Raw genomic sequence first — 16121 nt, forward strand, 5'->3', positions numbered from 1 at the left:
GATATAGCGATCGGGTGCCTCAGCTTTCCAAATCTGATCGTCCTTTCATCCAGCACATTCTGTGGGTCTCCTTTTGGTCCTCCCCCCAACATTACCTCCTCAGCCAATGAGACTCCTTAGAAGATCAAGTATCAGTATAAGTCAAGGACTTAAGAAGTTTCAAGGTTTGCAGAACCTTACAGCCCGTCTTCGCCATCAAGACACTCTCTTCTTTCGGCTTTTCTGAGGTAAGATTTTAAAAGTTTGGTATTTAAAAAAAACACAATAAGATTGGGGCGAATCTGACAGAAAAGGTGATTATTTCTTTTAAAATGGAAAGTTACCAATATTATTGTTAGTTATTTCATCATACGCTTTAGGAAATTGTTGTAATTGATAAACTTGCTGAATGGGATATGCTAACAGATTTGGGCTCGGTGGATGTTCTGAATAATCATGTTAGGATGTTTGAAGGGGTGAGTGTGGCCCCTTTGTCAATGGAACGCTTCAGTCTCAGTTTGTACATAACACACTAAGACTATTATCAACTGCGCAATGCAATATAAGACTTACACATTGTTGGATCGCTCTTTGTTCTATCCTGTAGATCACCACTAATGATAGCAAAGACAATAGAGGCTTAACAAAGAGCAGCTGACAACTGATAAAAGCACAAACAGGATGGAAGTATCACAACAATGCTCTAATGATTTCTAAAGCACATACTGCATAGCTGTCATTTCCATGCTAGTACAGTGCATGTGATAATAGTATGTTATATTCCTTCTGTTGTGATACTTAGAAGATAGTGTTTATTTTCGGGCATAATCTGTCATTCTTTCCTTTAATGGAGCATAATAATGTAAGCAGGCGGTTATGCCCTCATAAGGCAGGGCTGACAGGACTAGAGGATCACTGTCAAAAAAAGAGAGAGAGCTGATGCTGAGAAATATGATCATGCGTTAATCTCCAAACGCGTCTGCAGCTGTGCTGGAGATATGAGTCACAGCACACACACACACACACATTTTCAAAGCTATATTAGTAAGGATATTAGGCATATGCAACCGTTTTCACACAAAATTATGATATTTTATCATACATGAAAACAAAACACAACAATTTAGCCTTATGATATCACAATACTTCACTGTTTTATGTTAACATTGTCACTTTCTATTTATAATACATGAATAACAGCTATAGCCAAAACTGCACACACATTTTAGTTTTTTTATTATAACTATGTTTAATCAGAATTATTTATATTACTGATCTACTTCGAATATTTTCTGCTTTTACACATTGTCCTCTTCGCTTTAATTCTGTCCGATTCAACAAGCCCTCTTTTGATCTTTTACAATTTCTTTGATCAACTGAAGTCGGATCAACAGTAAATGTTCAACATATTCAGACATTTTATAGTTGATGTCTTAAATGTTACAAGCATCCAAAAATATTTAGCATGCGAGGTGCCTTTTACACCTGTGAAGTCTTGTTAACACTGTCACAATGTTACAAGATAGGAGAACCGTTACAAATGACCCCTCTTTCTGCTTGGTTTAGGTCAAAAGCTCCCTGTCATCATGTCTGATACTGAGGATGTGTAAGTATTCTGACGATGGATGTTTATTTTTTTATTCTGTTCATCTATTTATGTTCTTAGGTCAAGCAAAAATTATGATACCTCTTTTTCCCTCTCTTTACAATCAGTGGAGTCGAGGGTAAGTAGTAAATTTAAATTATTTTTCTATACTATTATTATTATTTTAGTAGAAATGCAGAGATGCACATGCACTAGTCAGAATTTTTAAGTCTGTCTATACAGTTTATACACTCAATATTTATATTGTTTTTCCATTTAAAATATTGCATATACTGTATGTAATTTTTCAGTCAGCATTCATGTTTTCTTGGTATGTCAGCTATGATTACTCTATACTTAGACAGAGAGAGAGCCTTGGTGATTTATCTGAGCAGGTTTGACTTTATTCAGCATTAAGATTTTATTCATAAAAAGAAATTTTTAAAAACATATTCCAAATTTAATCTGCAAGAGTGGTGCCCTGAATTTGCCTGGTATTGTGCCACCTGCTGTCTGGCAGCTGTTTTCTGAATATCATGCCAGCATACTGCCCTCAGCCACTGCCACGGAGAGCTTTTTTTAGGAACCTCTCTGGAGGCTGACATGTCAAACGCGAGCAGTGGCCGAAGGCAGTATTTATGATGCTCATATTACTGGTGTTCTCTGAGGTGAATGCTCGTGTGAGGCTAGAAAGATCAGTCCAAATTTACAGGAATTTTCCTTAATAAACCGATGATGATAATAAATGGCTAAAGAGCACTGACTCCACAGAACACCACCAAAAAAGGCTCAGCATGCTATTAAATTGACAATAATGGCAAAATAGGAAAAGAAAAATGCATTTTGTAATTTTTGTATTCCTTTACTGCTTTCTTTTCTGGCATATGAAGAGTACGATGAAGGTAAAATAAGCAACAATAAACAATTAATTAAACACTACCACTATAATAAAACAAACCAAAAACTTTTGAGAATTAACTAGTCTTTCAACCTACTAATTCAACACGGTTTCCTCTCATTCCTTTAAAACTGCCTGACATTGCAGAAACTGATTAACTGAAAGCAGAAAATGAAAAGGATTTGCTTCACTAATTTCGCCTAATTTAATGTGAACCTTTATATTTTAACCTGTCATAAGAAAAACCATAAGCATACTAATCACATTCATGCTTGGCAAACTAACCAGTGCTAACCGGAGCATATCCTAAAAGGTGCCATGACATCTGATGACCTTTTATGCAGAATTTTATTTAAATTAATAATATAAAAAAAATAAAATAAAAACAGAAGCTGGAAGCCTTCTACATTGTATGGCTGCTAAAAAGGTCATTGAACTAACCTGTTGTCTGTTTTAAGAACATGTATTTTGTCTGTGCATCAGGTTTATTCTAGTTTATTTTCCTATCAAACTCAAAGCTTAGATTTTAGTTAGACTTTAGATTACTGTGGAGGAAAATGGCTTTGGCAAACAGGAAAAAACAAAGTTATTTCCTGTGGGTGTTTTTATCTGGCATGTGGAATCTTTTAGGTCTGATCATTTCAAGACAGGTTCTCCCGCTATTTTTAATTTTAAACATTTCATACATGACTCTCTCACTTTAACCAATGCATAATCTCCCATTTCTGAATCCTTCCTCCTGTGCAACGCATTAACTGTTGACAACCTTCCTTCCCCTGGTTGCTTGCTGCATGTTTTATTTACTGAAGAGGTAGTAGAGGTAGAGGTAGCCCCAGAGGCAGCTCCTGAACCGGAGCCTGAGCCTGAGCCTGAGCAAGAACCAGTGCCAGAGCCAGAACCAGAGCCAGAGCCAGAGCCAGAAAAACAGCCAGAACCAGAACCAGAGCCAGAACCAGAACAAGAGGTGCATGAGGAAGGTATGTGGCATGAGTATTCATTCATCCTTCCCATTTTCCCCAAAACAACTAAAAACAGGCAGTGCACCTCACCGATCAACCATATTAATGTAGATCCCCAGTAGTGTCCTTGTCCCCCATCCCAACAATTCTTTAACCACTACTGGCGGTACCTCCTCTTCGTTCAGGCACACCTGTGAGACTGGTGTGGCAAAACCAAATGTTGACAGAGCTCAGATCCCCATTTCAGTGCACTTGCAATGCAATTGAATATTGTTTTCTGAATTGGACAATGTCCAGCTTTATGAAGGAACATTCTCCAATTCAAATTCACTTGCAGACCGGTGGGGAGTGAGCTGGAATGATCGAGCTCTGTCAGACATGAAGCTCATCACACCTAAAACGCAGCTTTCTTGAGAGTGGATGCAGGAGGCCGGTAGTCTTGGGAAGCAAATAAAAATAACCTATATTTTTAGCAGCAAAAGTGATAGTCCAATTGACCAGATGCGTGACTCGTTCCTAAGCCACCAAAAATCATCTGAAGGTTGGCATGAATATAACTTTCTATTTACTAGGCTGATTAGTGTACTAGTGTAATACCATGTTTATTATCAGGATACAGTTAGCATTCAATTAGTTGTTCGACCATAAATCGAGATGAATACACTGCAACAGTCCACCAGAATACCCAGGATGGCTAATCAAAATCTACAGTAACCTGCATAAGGTCAATTGCTCCTGTAATTAATTTAACCAATATACTTCACATTACTAGCATCGAATTGCAGAGCTTGTGAAAACATCTACAGCTACAATCAAATGCTTTCTTAACTGTTGTTTTCTCACTACTGTAATTATAAGAGTAAAATATACAGAATATAACTTATACAACAAATAAGTTTGACAACCCAAATTTTGTTCTTAACTATTTCAAATAATCGAGTTTCTGAAGTTTCAAGTTTATTATTTAAGTTATACAAGAATTAAATTGACGTTTAAGTCAGTGATTAAGCTAAAGTTTATGTGTTTATGTATAGTAAACTCCCCCAACCAAATGGCGAATGAAAAAGAACATAGATGAGTATATAGGTGCCTTTACCATGTAAATGAAACCTGGTAAACGATTTAATTAATGATTAACAATAATTCAAGATCACAGCATTTTTGCTAACATTTTATCATCAAAGTAAATACTACAGTTATAGCACTGTTTAAAGTTTCAGTGCTGTCAATTTAACGAATCTGGTAAAAGATTTGCAAAAAATAAAAATAAATAAATAAATGAGGGCGAAGCAGTGGCGCAGTAGATAGTGCTGTTGCCTCACAGCAAGAAGGTCGCTGATTCGATCCTCGGCTCAGATGGCGTATCTGTGTGGAGTTTGCTTGTTCTCCCTGCGTTTGTGTGGGTTTCCTCCGGTTTCCCCCACAGTCCAAAGACATGCGGTACAGGTGAATTGACTAGACTAAATTGTCCGTAGTGTATAAGTATGTGAATGAGTGTTTGTGAATGTTTCCCAGAGATGGGTTGCAGCTGGAAGGGCATCCGCTGCATAAATGGATAAGTTGGCAGTTCATTCCGTTGTGGCGACCCCAGATTAATAAAGGGACTAAGCCGACAAGAAAATGAATGAATGAATAAATAAATGAGCGAACAAAGGAATGAACATATAAATAAATAAATGAATAAATAAAATAATGAATGAATGAACGAACGAATAAATAAAAAAATAAATAAATGAATAAATAAATAAATAAGTAAATGAACGAACGAACAAATTAACAAATGAACTAATATATAAATGAATAAATAAAAGGATAAATGGATGACTAATAAATAAAAAAATGAATAAAAGAACAAATGAATAAATGAATGAATGAATAAATACATAAATGGATGAATGAATATTCGAAAAAATAAATAATATCATCTGTATAAATTATAATTTAAAAAATGGTACTGTGTAACAACTATTTAGTGTAGCCTAACTGCAGATGAACTATCATACATTCTCATTCATCAGTAGATTCTCAGCAAATGGTTTTCAAAGAAGCTTCCCAAGCACCGGTAGCTTGAGCTGATCACATTCAGCTCCGGTTCTTGCCAATCACACTGCAGCATTGATGCTTATCAGAAAACTCTCTGCACTCTTCTGCATTCAGTCTCTGAGTTGCCGCCAGCATAACGCTACTCTAGGCTGCATCTTGCGGAAGAAACTATTCTAATGCATGTGTCATCATAATTCTACAAACAAACGCAACTGCTTTAGTTGCTATGGTGTTTTATAATATTCATGGGATGCCTAAATTCTAGTTCCACAACGACTGGTCAGTATATTTTGGTCAGACATTTTCAAAGTGACAAAGGGGGCTGCTGTTAATATGTTTTACCGACTTAACACTGGAAAGGCTATATTTGGCACGCATTGAAACATGAAATCATTTAGGAATTCAATGTTATATTGAACATATAAGTACTGAATTAAAAAAGCTAAGAGTGTCAAACATAATGCCGTCCATTATTAAGATGCTTTTTGTCCACTTTGAAATACCAAGAAATGTTTTATGATAATGAATATGTTAATTTAAAGTGATACAAATGTTTTTCAGCTAATGTGAGTTTAATGACTTGCTCATATTGAGGTGTCCATTTTAAATAACCAAATTCATTGATTTAAATACTGTTCAGTTCTTTATTCCCATTTTTTAATTGTTTAAATAATTGGTGTCCTGCTAGTACACCTCAATTTGAGTGTCCGCTCAGCTGAACTGCATCTGTGCACGCGGCCCTGCTTGGGGCAGCAAAGAGCACACAAAGCGACATTAATGTTTTCTATTTTACTCTTGCTTTCAACGCTTGATGCATGCAGAGGCCTATGAAGAGGAAGGTATGTTTGTCATTTCCTTTTATTTGTTGATTTTTGATTAGAAAAAAGGCATGGGGGAGGGGTTAATGCTTGCAAGGAGCACAGTTAAATCAGGTCCAAAAGTTTACAACATACAATTCTGAATGGGGAGACCCATAAAAATGTCAGTTGAAACTGAGGCTGACTCACAATAAGACTATAACAAGGGTGAAAGAATATGAAATGCTGACGTTGCTCTGTGCTTTGCTTCTTTTTGCATGAATGTGCCACACCAGTGGACGAAGGAGAACAAGATGGTAGTTTTTATTTCCTTCTAGAACAATGTCTGGATGTGCTTGTGTTTTTGGTGTGAAAGTCAAGACCAAGTTTCTGAAGAAGTGCAATGGTTAAAAACATTTCATCTAGCCCGCCTGCAGAGCCTAGCCAGAGGTCCACGATGACCAGAGATTTAGATCATGTTAGTTTCAAAAGATGGGAAAATGAATGAAGGATAACAAGTTGAATCTTTTCCACAAGGATTTGTCGTTGTGTTAATTCCTGGAAGAGTGAGAATGGTCCATTTGTCAGGAGTTTTGTGTCTGTTTTCACTCATTCACTCACTTGATCTGAAGTCTTATGCAGTGATTCTTTTGTTTTGGTTTTGATCAACTATTCTTTTCACTAACCCAGACTATTAACATTACTGAAGTGAATGCGATTAATATTTACCTTAATAAGTTACACACATATAAGCTCAGGGTAAGACTTAGAGTAACTCCATGTTCATGGATATGGCTAAAACAAATTCCCACTGTTTGTTGACTAAGCGTGTTTAAAACATCTCTAACCATGTTACATATCCCTCTCCCTTTTTTATTTTATTGTTCACAACAGAGGAGAAGCCAAAGTTCAAGTAAGTAGAATTGTCTATTAAATACTGTTTTACAGCTGAGCAGCCAATTTCAGTGCTGCGGTGCAATACAACATGAGTTTTCCTAAGAGGGTGGTCTGATAATGCGAAGCGCATGAACGCCACTGAAATACTGTTTACTTTCATTTTCTCCAGACCAAGTGCACCAAAGATCCCTGATGGAGATAAGGTGGACTTTGACGTAAGCAAGTATTGAATGCTATTGTTGGTTACATTGTGTTATACATTGTGCGAAAACATGTTTGAGGTCATATTTGTGTATGGGCAAACAGGACATCCAGAAGAAGCGTCAGAACAAGGATCTCGTCGAGCTGCAGGCCCTGATTGATGCCCACTTTGAGCACAGGAAGAAGGAGGAGGAGGAGCTTATTGCTCTGAAAGACAGAATCGTGAGTGGCAGCCGAATGTATAGCATCCCAGAGTAGTTGTGGTTTATTCCACTGTGATGACCCCTGATAAAAGTGAAAGCGTGTTCACATGTTTTAAATTAGTATTTTCACAAAAACTGTTTGAAACTGTGAAGTAGACCCTTACAAAAAATTACTGCAGTTTTTTTAAAAAGAATACTAAAGCTTTAGTTAACTTCTGAAAAGTGCAGTTTTTTGGACACGAAATTACTCAATACAACTGAAGGACCACAATACAACCAACTGCAATAAAACTGAATTACTGTACTACTACAGTACAAGAGCAGTACAACTACTGCAATAGTATTGAAGTGATACCACTAATATAATGTAGTACAACTACTGCAACGATACTGAAGTACTACAACTACTATAATGCAGTACCGCTACCGCAATACAACTCTACTACAGTAAAACTGCCATACCGCTATTGCAATGCAACTGAAGTATTTCTACAATACAACTGCAGTACAACTACTACTTTTCCTGCTCGGTGGACAATGGTTTCAAAATGAGGTTTCAGTACTTCAGTTGTATTGCTAAAGTACTACCGCAATATATTCTATTGCACTTTTCAGAAGTATAACTAACTACAGAAATACAACTACAATACTGCAAGAAATAACAAAAATAAAATGCACTTTTAATATTTAGAAGTGCAATAAATTATATAACATATCACTATATTGCAAATTTTATTGCTGTTGAACTTTATTGCATTATAGTTGAACTGTGTTTGTACCTCATTATACTGCAGTTTTGCAGTTGCATTGAATTTTGCCACAGTAATCCTTGTATATAGGCGACTGCTGTTGTACTGTTCAGTTCACTGTGGTTGCTTTTTATAATTTGTTTTTGCAAATATACTCTTAAAATTCTAATTAAAAATTACTTTAATCCAAAAATCATCCCTGAAAAAAGTTCAACATATTTTTGCAAGATGTTGAAAAACAAAGCCCTTGAAACACAAGTGCAGTACAGTTCTTACCACACCATTGGCATATTAGACTACAGCAGCACAAGTGCAGTAAAGACAGTTTACTTGTTTTTACTCCAGTTTACAGCAACTTATACTGCTGATGTACTTTATTGTACTGTATTTAAACTGTTTATACTTCATTGTATAGCAATTTTGCAATTGTACTTAATTTTACTGCAGTTATACTTCTATATACTGTAGTTCTACTGCAGGTTTACTTCAGTTTACTGCAGTTATTTTTATAAGGGGGCACTTGCATTTTTAACTTGAAGGAACTAGGAATGAACAACTAACCAAATTACATAAATTTAAAATTTATTACATCTAATATAATTAATTATAATAAATTAATTCTAAAACTAAAAACTTATAATAATAATAATAATAATAATAATAAATCAATGATAAAACACAAACTAAAACTTGAATTAAAATGAAAGTGAAAATATGAACGTTAATTTACAACATTATTAATAGCATGTAAATAACACTAGAACTAACCTGATTGAATAAAATATTAGACAGAATTCCTTTGAATTACAGCCATCATGAAGAGATTTTTGATCACTGTTTGCAGTGACTGACTAATCAGAATAGAGTATTCCAGAAAGCTTTGTATCAGGATATTAGAATATATGAAGTTATATATGTGTATGTGTGTGTATATATATATATGTATATATATATATGTATATATATATATATATATATATATATATGTGTGTGTGTGTGTGTGTGTGTGTGTGTGTGTGTGTGTGTGTGTGCAGGAAAAACGTAGGTCTGAGAGGGCCGAGCAGCAGAGGATCCGTGCAGAGAAGGACAAGGAGCGCCAGGCAAGACGCGAGGAAGAGAGGCTGAGGAAGGAGGAGGCTGATGCTAAGAAGAGGGCAGATGAAGATGCCAAGAAGAAGTCTGCCTTGTCTAACATGGGCTCTCAGTACAGCAGCTACCTGCAGAAGGTGATCATAAGACCTAACTCTGATTCTGTCAATCCTCTCTTTGAGTGTACGACTGTGCAAATAGTCCTAAGAGTGGTGTTTGTGTATTGGTAAAAACAGGCTGATTCAAAGAGGGGAGGCAAGAAGCAAACTGAAAGGGAGAAGAAGAAGAAGATTCTGGCAGAAAGACGCAAGCCTCTGAACATTGACCATATGAATGAGGACAAGCTGAGGTAAACACAGATGCCGCACAATAGGCGATGGATCTAATAGTGAGAGATAGTATGTGAATCCTATATATTTTGCTCTGTGTGTGTGTTTAGAGAGAAGGCCAAAGAGCTGTGGGACTGGTTGTACTCCCTGGAGGCTGAGAAATTCGAGCACATGGAGAAACTCAAGAGGCAGAAGTATGAGGTGAGGGAATGAGTCTAAACATTATTCACACCTTTAAATCTATTTACTACTTTTACTTGAAATACTTCAGAATAACCTACATTTGTTTTACTAGTGCAGAGTCACTAGTTTGTCAGCTGTTTTGTGGAAACACCATGAGCTTACAGACATAGTTGACCCAATAATTATAATATTAAAATGCATATATTTTACCTTTTATTTAAGAAGAATTTGTAACACTCTACAATATGGGACAAGCATTTACTGTTACAGTCATGTATTTAAAACAATAACAGTCCACACAGCGGTATTCTATGGAGTCAATCCATAGTGAGTCAAAAGTATGGCCATATATACTTGCAAAATAAAAGAAAGCAAAGCGAATACATTTTTGAGAAATAAAAATTTATTTTGCCAACAAAAATAAAGAACTGCAATGGTAAAATTGGAAAGATGGAAAAAGGGCAAAAAGAAAAAAGCATTGCAAACTCACGGTTGACTAAAAAGCAAATCAAAATGAGTATTGCAATTGACTGAATGGATTTTTGTAAAGGTAATGCTATAAAAACCTTTTTTATTTAAATATATATAGTTTTTATTTTAATTTATAGCATTTTTTTGCACTGTTTGATTTTTATTTGCAGTTCTTTTTTTTGTTTTCGAATTTAATTTTCATTTCTCAAAACTTAATTTTCCCTTTGCAGTTCTTTATTTTTGTTAGCAAAATTCATTTTTATTTCCCAAAAATGAATTTTCGCTTTGCGTTTTTGGAGATTTGCATTTTTCTTTTTCGCTCAATACTTTATTTTTGTAAGTATATTAGGCCCTAAATTGACTCGATAGTATTCTGCTGTGTAAGCTCTGCGTTGCTGAGTGTTAACTCTTCATACAGTAGTTAATTCAAATCTTCAGACATACTGTTAGTATTTCTGTTATTGGTTGGGATTTTGTCCATGACTCTTTCCACAGGTTGCATTAATTCTTCTGTTGGAACTGTTTAACAGCTGAAAAAATATACTAAAGGCCCAGTCCCACTAAAACTATATCAGTTTTAGCTTCCACACCAACACACAAATAAATTTTTTAGGGATGTTCCGATCTATTAGCCAGAGATCAGTATTGGCCGACAATCACATTTTATGACTCAATCGGTACTCGCTAATCTGGCCGATCATGAACCAATCGCAAGTGTTTGTTTACAGGTTTACAAAGAGAGGAAGATGAATCTGAACTTCTTATTCATCAAATATGCACTCCAAACTTTTTCTTCATTGAGACATGTTGAATTAATCTTCCATCATTTGCAATGTTTCCAAATTGCTTTGTTAGTCATTTTTCTTAACATTTTTTTTTATCTTTCTTATGTATTATTTTCTTTAAAGCTGTTTCTGTTACCGTGATGTGTCCACACTAAATGATTATAAGAGACGAGTTAAAAGGATTATATGCAACATTCTTTATTTACTCTCTTAGAGAAGAAGAAATTTCCACTTAAGTATCATACTTAGAGGGAAATTGTGCTTTGGAATCGGTACTCGGTAACAGCTCTAAAAATTCTGATCGGATCATCCCTAATATTTTTGCAACCTGCTACTCTAAATGTTCAAGCTCTTTGAAGCAGAATGGATTCTGATTGGCTGTCTGTTCTTATTCATCAGCCTGAAAAAAATGTAGTAAAAATGATTTCGACAGTAATGCTGTTGATATCATTCAATATTAGTCCATACACAAGTACTGCTACTTTAAGCAGCTTTTTGATGGTTAATGCAGTAAATCCTGCAACCACTAACCAAGTACATTAGCTTAAAAATCAATTGCAGGTTCCCTTATGAACTGATCAGTATGACAGCTTGACATTAAAAGAATGTGAACATATCCATCATTTTGACACATGAAAGCGGGACTCCGCGGGAGATTCAGTGAGTGTATATGTGTGGTAGTTCAGGTTTCAGCTGTGTTCTGGTGTTCTGCAGGTTACTACCCAGCGTAAGAGAGTGGAGGAGCTCAGTAAATAGTGAGTAATGTAGAAAGCTAAGCATCAGGCTTTGGTCAGCAACAGGGACCAGACAGCATGGTCTGCGTGCATGAGACTCTCTAGTCTCCATGGCCTCTGGGAAACAGGTCGATTCAGACCACAGGTGAATGGTCAAATATTCTGTCTCTCCAAAAACAGAGACTTTATGGCGAGAAAGTTTATCTTTTTAAACAGACATTATACAGCAGACATGCACTCATGGTAAAGTTAAAGCTATATGTAGTCTTACACATCCCAAGATGTTTCCAGTGCAGGTAAGTGTGTGTGATTTTTCAAGCTCAATACCATTGGCTGAGGGATGAGCAATGAAACGCAACTGCATTTGGCTGTAGACTGCCCACATAATGCACTTTATATAAACGCTGGGCATCAAGCAAGAATGATCTGTGTGTTTGTCAGCACTCCACAGTAGAGAACAGCTGTCACAATCCAGGATCCTGTGATTCAGGTATGATCTGACAGGTTTCAAAAACGCTCATGTGTTGTTTCCAGGTCATCTCTCTCAGAAACCGCATTGATGAGTTGCAGAAGCAGTGAGTAGCTCCACAACACACAAACACGCAGAGCGGATGGACTGACTACTGGTCTTACTCTAATCATACTGACTGAATTACCTAATCATTTTCACACCCCATGAAAACTCTCAAAGACACTGTCACACACAAGCTGCCGGTCATACTGAACTAAAAGTGTACGATTGTAAGTGGCAGCAAGACTTTACAAAACATGTCCTAAGTTTCAGACAGGCCTATAGTCTCGAAGCGGAGTTGAAGATGGTAAGTATCTGGGACATTTTTGTAGCATTGTGACAGATTTTAAAACCGTGAAGCCTTTGAGAGTGAGTTTCGCCAGAGCTGTATGAGTTTTGTCCTTACTTGTCAGACAGTGAATGCTCTCTGAGGTCTCCTCATACAAGCTTGTTTTGAGTACGTTTACATGCTGATGCATTTGATATCATTTGAAATGAAGCATTATTCAACTTTTTACAAATGTAATCTGACTGAAATCATGCCAGTCCATTTTTAGGAAAGTTAAAATTCCCAGAGCGCATATTAAACCTTTGAACCAGAGAGAGAAAAAACATCCCTGAGGAATCCTGAACTGGTAGCAATACATGTTCATTAATTTTTAGCGTATATTAAACATAAAATTAACTTCAATAATATAATTTCATTGTAAAATCTTTTTACTCTGGCGTCATGGTGGCGCAGTGGACAGCACAATCGCCTTACAGCAAAAAGGTTGCTGGTTTGAACCTCGGCTGGGTCAGTTGGCATTTCTGTGTGGAGTTTGCATGTTCTCCCCATGTTCGTGTGGGTTTCCTCTGGGTGCTCTGTTTTCCCCCACAAGTCCAAAGACATGTGCTACAGGAAAATTGGGTAGGCTAAATTGACCGTTGTGTATGTGTGTGAATGAGTGTGTATGGATGTTTCCCAGTAATGGGTTGCAGCTGGAAGGGCATCCGCTGCGTAAAACATATGCTGGATAAGCTGGTGGTTCATTTCACTGTGGCGACCCCAGATTAATAAAGGGCCTAAGTCGAAAAGAAAATGGTAGAATATCTTTATACTCAAGCCCATCCTAAAACAGAGTTGACATCCATCTTCAAAGTTGCTTTAACGTCAACAATTGTTTCTAGATTTTTCAGGGCCTAATTGCATCCATCAATATAATATTTAAAACCCCGATTTATGTTACTTATTTATTATTAAAAATATTTAAATCCAAGAGTAACTTAACTCTGGGTGGAGTAGGTACACCCTTCAATTACAGTTTCTTTACAGGATTCCACACAAATCCACCACAAATTTTGTGAATCCACGGGTGTCTTTTATCCACGGCTGGATTAGAACCACAAAAGAGTTCCGTTAATTCTCCCTAGTCTATAATATTTTAAATCTTCCTACCTTTTTGCTGATTGATCAAAGGTGTAACCAGTAAAAAAAATGGTGGGCGTCCTCCACCAAAACTTTAATTTCTAATATAAAAAGGGGCACCACAATTTGTATCAAATACATTGGTATTGGTTTTGTGGTAGCGCAAGTTTTCCCCTTAACAGAACTTTGAAGATCTTTGAAATTCTTTATTCATTCACCTATAATTGTTAATGAATCAAACGTCTCACAAATTTTTAAAAATGCTTTGATGGATACACAAATACAAGACACACGAAATACAGCCAGCCCTGATGTTGTTAACATTATTTAAAAGATAAAGTTGACATAAGTCATGCATTTATGCTACCTTCAAGATCCTGTTGGGAAACTCAGATGTTTTAAAAATATTCCTTATTATGACATTTCAGAATCCTAATAAAGTAGTATACAGTTGATGTCAGAATTATTAGCCCCCCTGTTTATTTCCCCCCCAATTTTTGTTTAACAGAGAGATTTATTTCAACACATTTCTAAACATAATAGTATTAATAACTCATTTCTAATAACTGATTTATTTACATATTTATATTTTATAATTGTTATATTTTCTCAGCCAAACATTGTACTTGTCTAACAAATCATACACTAATGCAACCTTGTCTATTGAGCTTTAATATGATGTATAAATCCCAATATCATATAAAAAACTGACCCTTGTAATGGTAGTCATTTCCAGCATTGAATTATCCTTAAACCTAAATATTTGTTCTATTTTGCAAACTATTAATTTTGATAACTTTAGAGTATTGAACATAACCTTGCTTTGCTCAAGATCCAATATCATAAATTGGCAACATGTGTCAAGTAGAATAGCATTTACAAGTTGAATAGCATTTATGCACTTGAACTTGTAATTTTAACATATTTGTCTCCACTCGAAGGGCACATACATGATAGAAATATTCAAAGATAAGTTAATACTTGGAAAGTCAAAGCATGTAAACGTACTTGATTTCTGAATTGATTTACAGACAATGAAAAATAATGCTGACCCTTTAGCGCAGCCCGAGTGGCACACCGAAGCACTTGCTTATTCAGATCTGGCTTATTTTTCATTGGTGCCATCAAATCTAAACTGTGATGAATGTATTTGGTATACATGAGGTAAAGAGTGGTGTACATTTGATGCGTATCAGCTGCTGCGGTGAAACATTTAAGACTAAGACAGGCCTGTTTAACAAACTGACAGAGCTAAGAGAAAGAGCGGTAAGTCTTGCATGGAGTGAACGTGATTTTAGTTTAATGTGCACGTCAGACTTGTTGTGAACACATGAAGCAGAGATAAACATCCTGCAGGACTGACACAACTACTGTACATCTCATACAGTAGAACATGAGAAAAAGATCATATGGTTACTCGTCCTGTATGGTGTTTTTCTCAGTCTTCTACTAGAAGGTCAACAAAGATCAGAACTGCTAATGTGCTTTTTTTTTTTGTCTGAACTTCAGCTCCAAGAAGGGCGCCGCTGCTCGCCGCAGAAAGTAAGCGTTCATGGAGAAAACTTCACTCGTGGTCAAGACATGCCTGCTACCTGCATCCCCGAGCTCGGCCTTCAGTCACCAGGCTGCTCTGATCCCACCTGCGGTTTGCAGTTTACCAGAGGCTGTCCAAGGCAGTCTACCACAACCTGCGTGACATTAACACTGTCTGGTCTTAGCAGTAGTTGCAGTAGGAAGTCCCCCCCTTTCTCTGTCTTTAGGTTCTCACCTTCTGTTTTTGTAAATAATGTTTGGCTCGCCAGCTTTATCTGTTGTATCTGGCAGTTCAATAAACCTATTCTTCAAGACTGATTAACCAGAACTGATCATGTTGTCTGATTTTACTGGGAAACGCTGAAACTTTCAATCTGAATATTCAACTTATTACCAAGTAGATTTGTTCATGAGACATTTGGGTTGAAATGTGAAGTTTCACAAACTAATTTCGAGAGGAGCATGTGATATGATCGACTGCAGCTAATCCTTATAGCTAATTATTAGCTAGCCTATCAGATCATTCTAAAAATATCCTGCCTAAACTTTATTTCCCATCTTTGTTTTTGAATACGCTCTGTCCTCTATCTTTCCCTTCTTCGCCCTCCTCATTCTATAATTGGGTGACATGGCGGCTCAGTGGCTAGCGCTACTGCCTCACAACAGGAGAGCCAAAGGTTCAAGTTCTAATTGAGTCAGTCTGCACTACCTGTGTGGAGTTTCCATGTTCTCCCTGTGTTCGTGTGGGTTTTCCCCAGGTCCTCCGG

At 36.5% G+C, this 16121-nt stretch overlaps 2 protein-coding genes across 13 annotated transcripts in view; both read left to right on the forward strand.

Moving 5' to 3' along the window:
- The window catches only part of esyt2b (extended synaptotagmin-like protein 2b), an 860030-nt gene that overhangs the window by 101565 nt on the left and 742344 nt on the right, over nt 1-16121 (forward strand). The gene's annotated exons all lie outside the window — the stretch shown is intronic.
- tnnt3b (troponin T type 3b (skeletal, fast)) lies at nt 164-15682 on the forward strand. 11 transcript variants are annotated; one of them, XM_068222103.1, is made up of 14 exons: nt 169-227; nt 1546-1585; nt 1693-1703; nt 3272-3439; nt 6286-6303; nt 6558-6578; nt 7156-7174; nt 7328-7373; nt 7465-7581; nt 9346-9537; nt 9637-9749; nt 9840-9930; nt 11883-11923; nt 15331-15676. In XM_068222103.1, exons 2-14 carry the CDS (start codon nt 1566-1568, stop codon nt 15365-15367), a joined length of 894 nt encoding a protein of 297 aa, XP_068078204.1. In that variant the 5' UTR covers nt 169-227; nt 1546-1565; the 3' UTR covers nt 15368-15676. The 11 variants fall into 11 exon arrangements, with proteins under 11 accessions (NP_001410757.1, NP_001410758.1, NP_857636.1 ...); XM_068222105.1 differs by lacking the exon at nt 11883-11923 and adding an exon at nt 12437-12477; NM_001423828.1 differs by lacking the exons at nt 3272-3439; nt 6558-6578 and adding an exon at nt 2455-2466 and having other exon boundaries at nt 164-227; nt 15331-15682.

This window comes from Danio rerio, chromosome 7 (genome assembly GCF_049306965.1).
Source record: "Danio rerio strain Tuebingen ecotype United States chromosome 7, GRCz12tu, whole genome shotgun sequence".
In the NCBI taxonomy this organism is placed as follows: domain Eukaryota; kingdom Metazoa; phylum Chordata; class Actinopteri; order Cypriniformes; family Danionidae; genus Danio; species Danio rerio.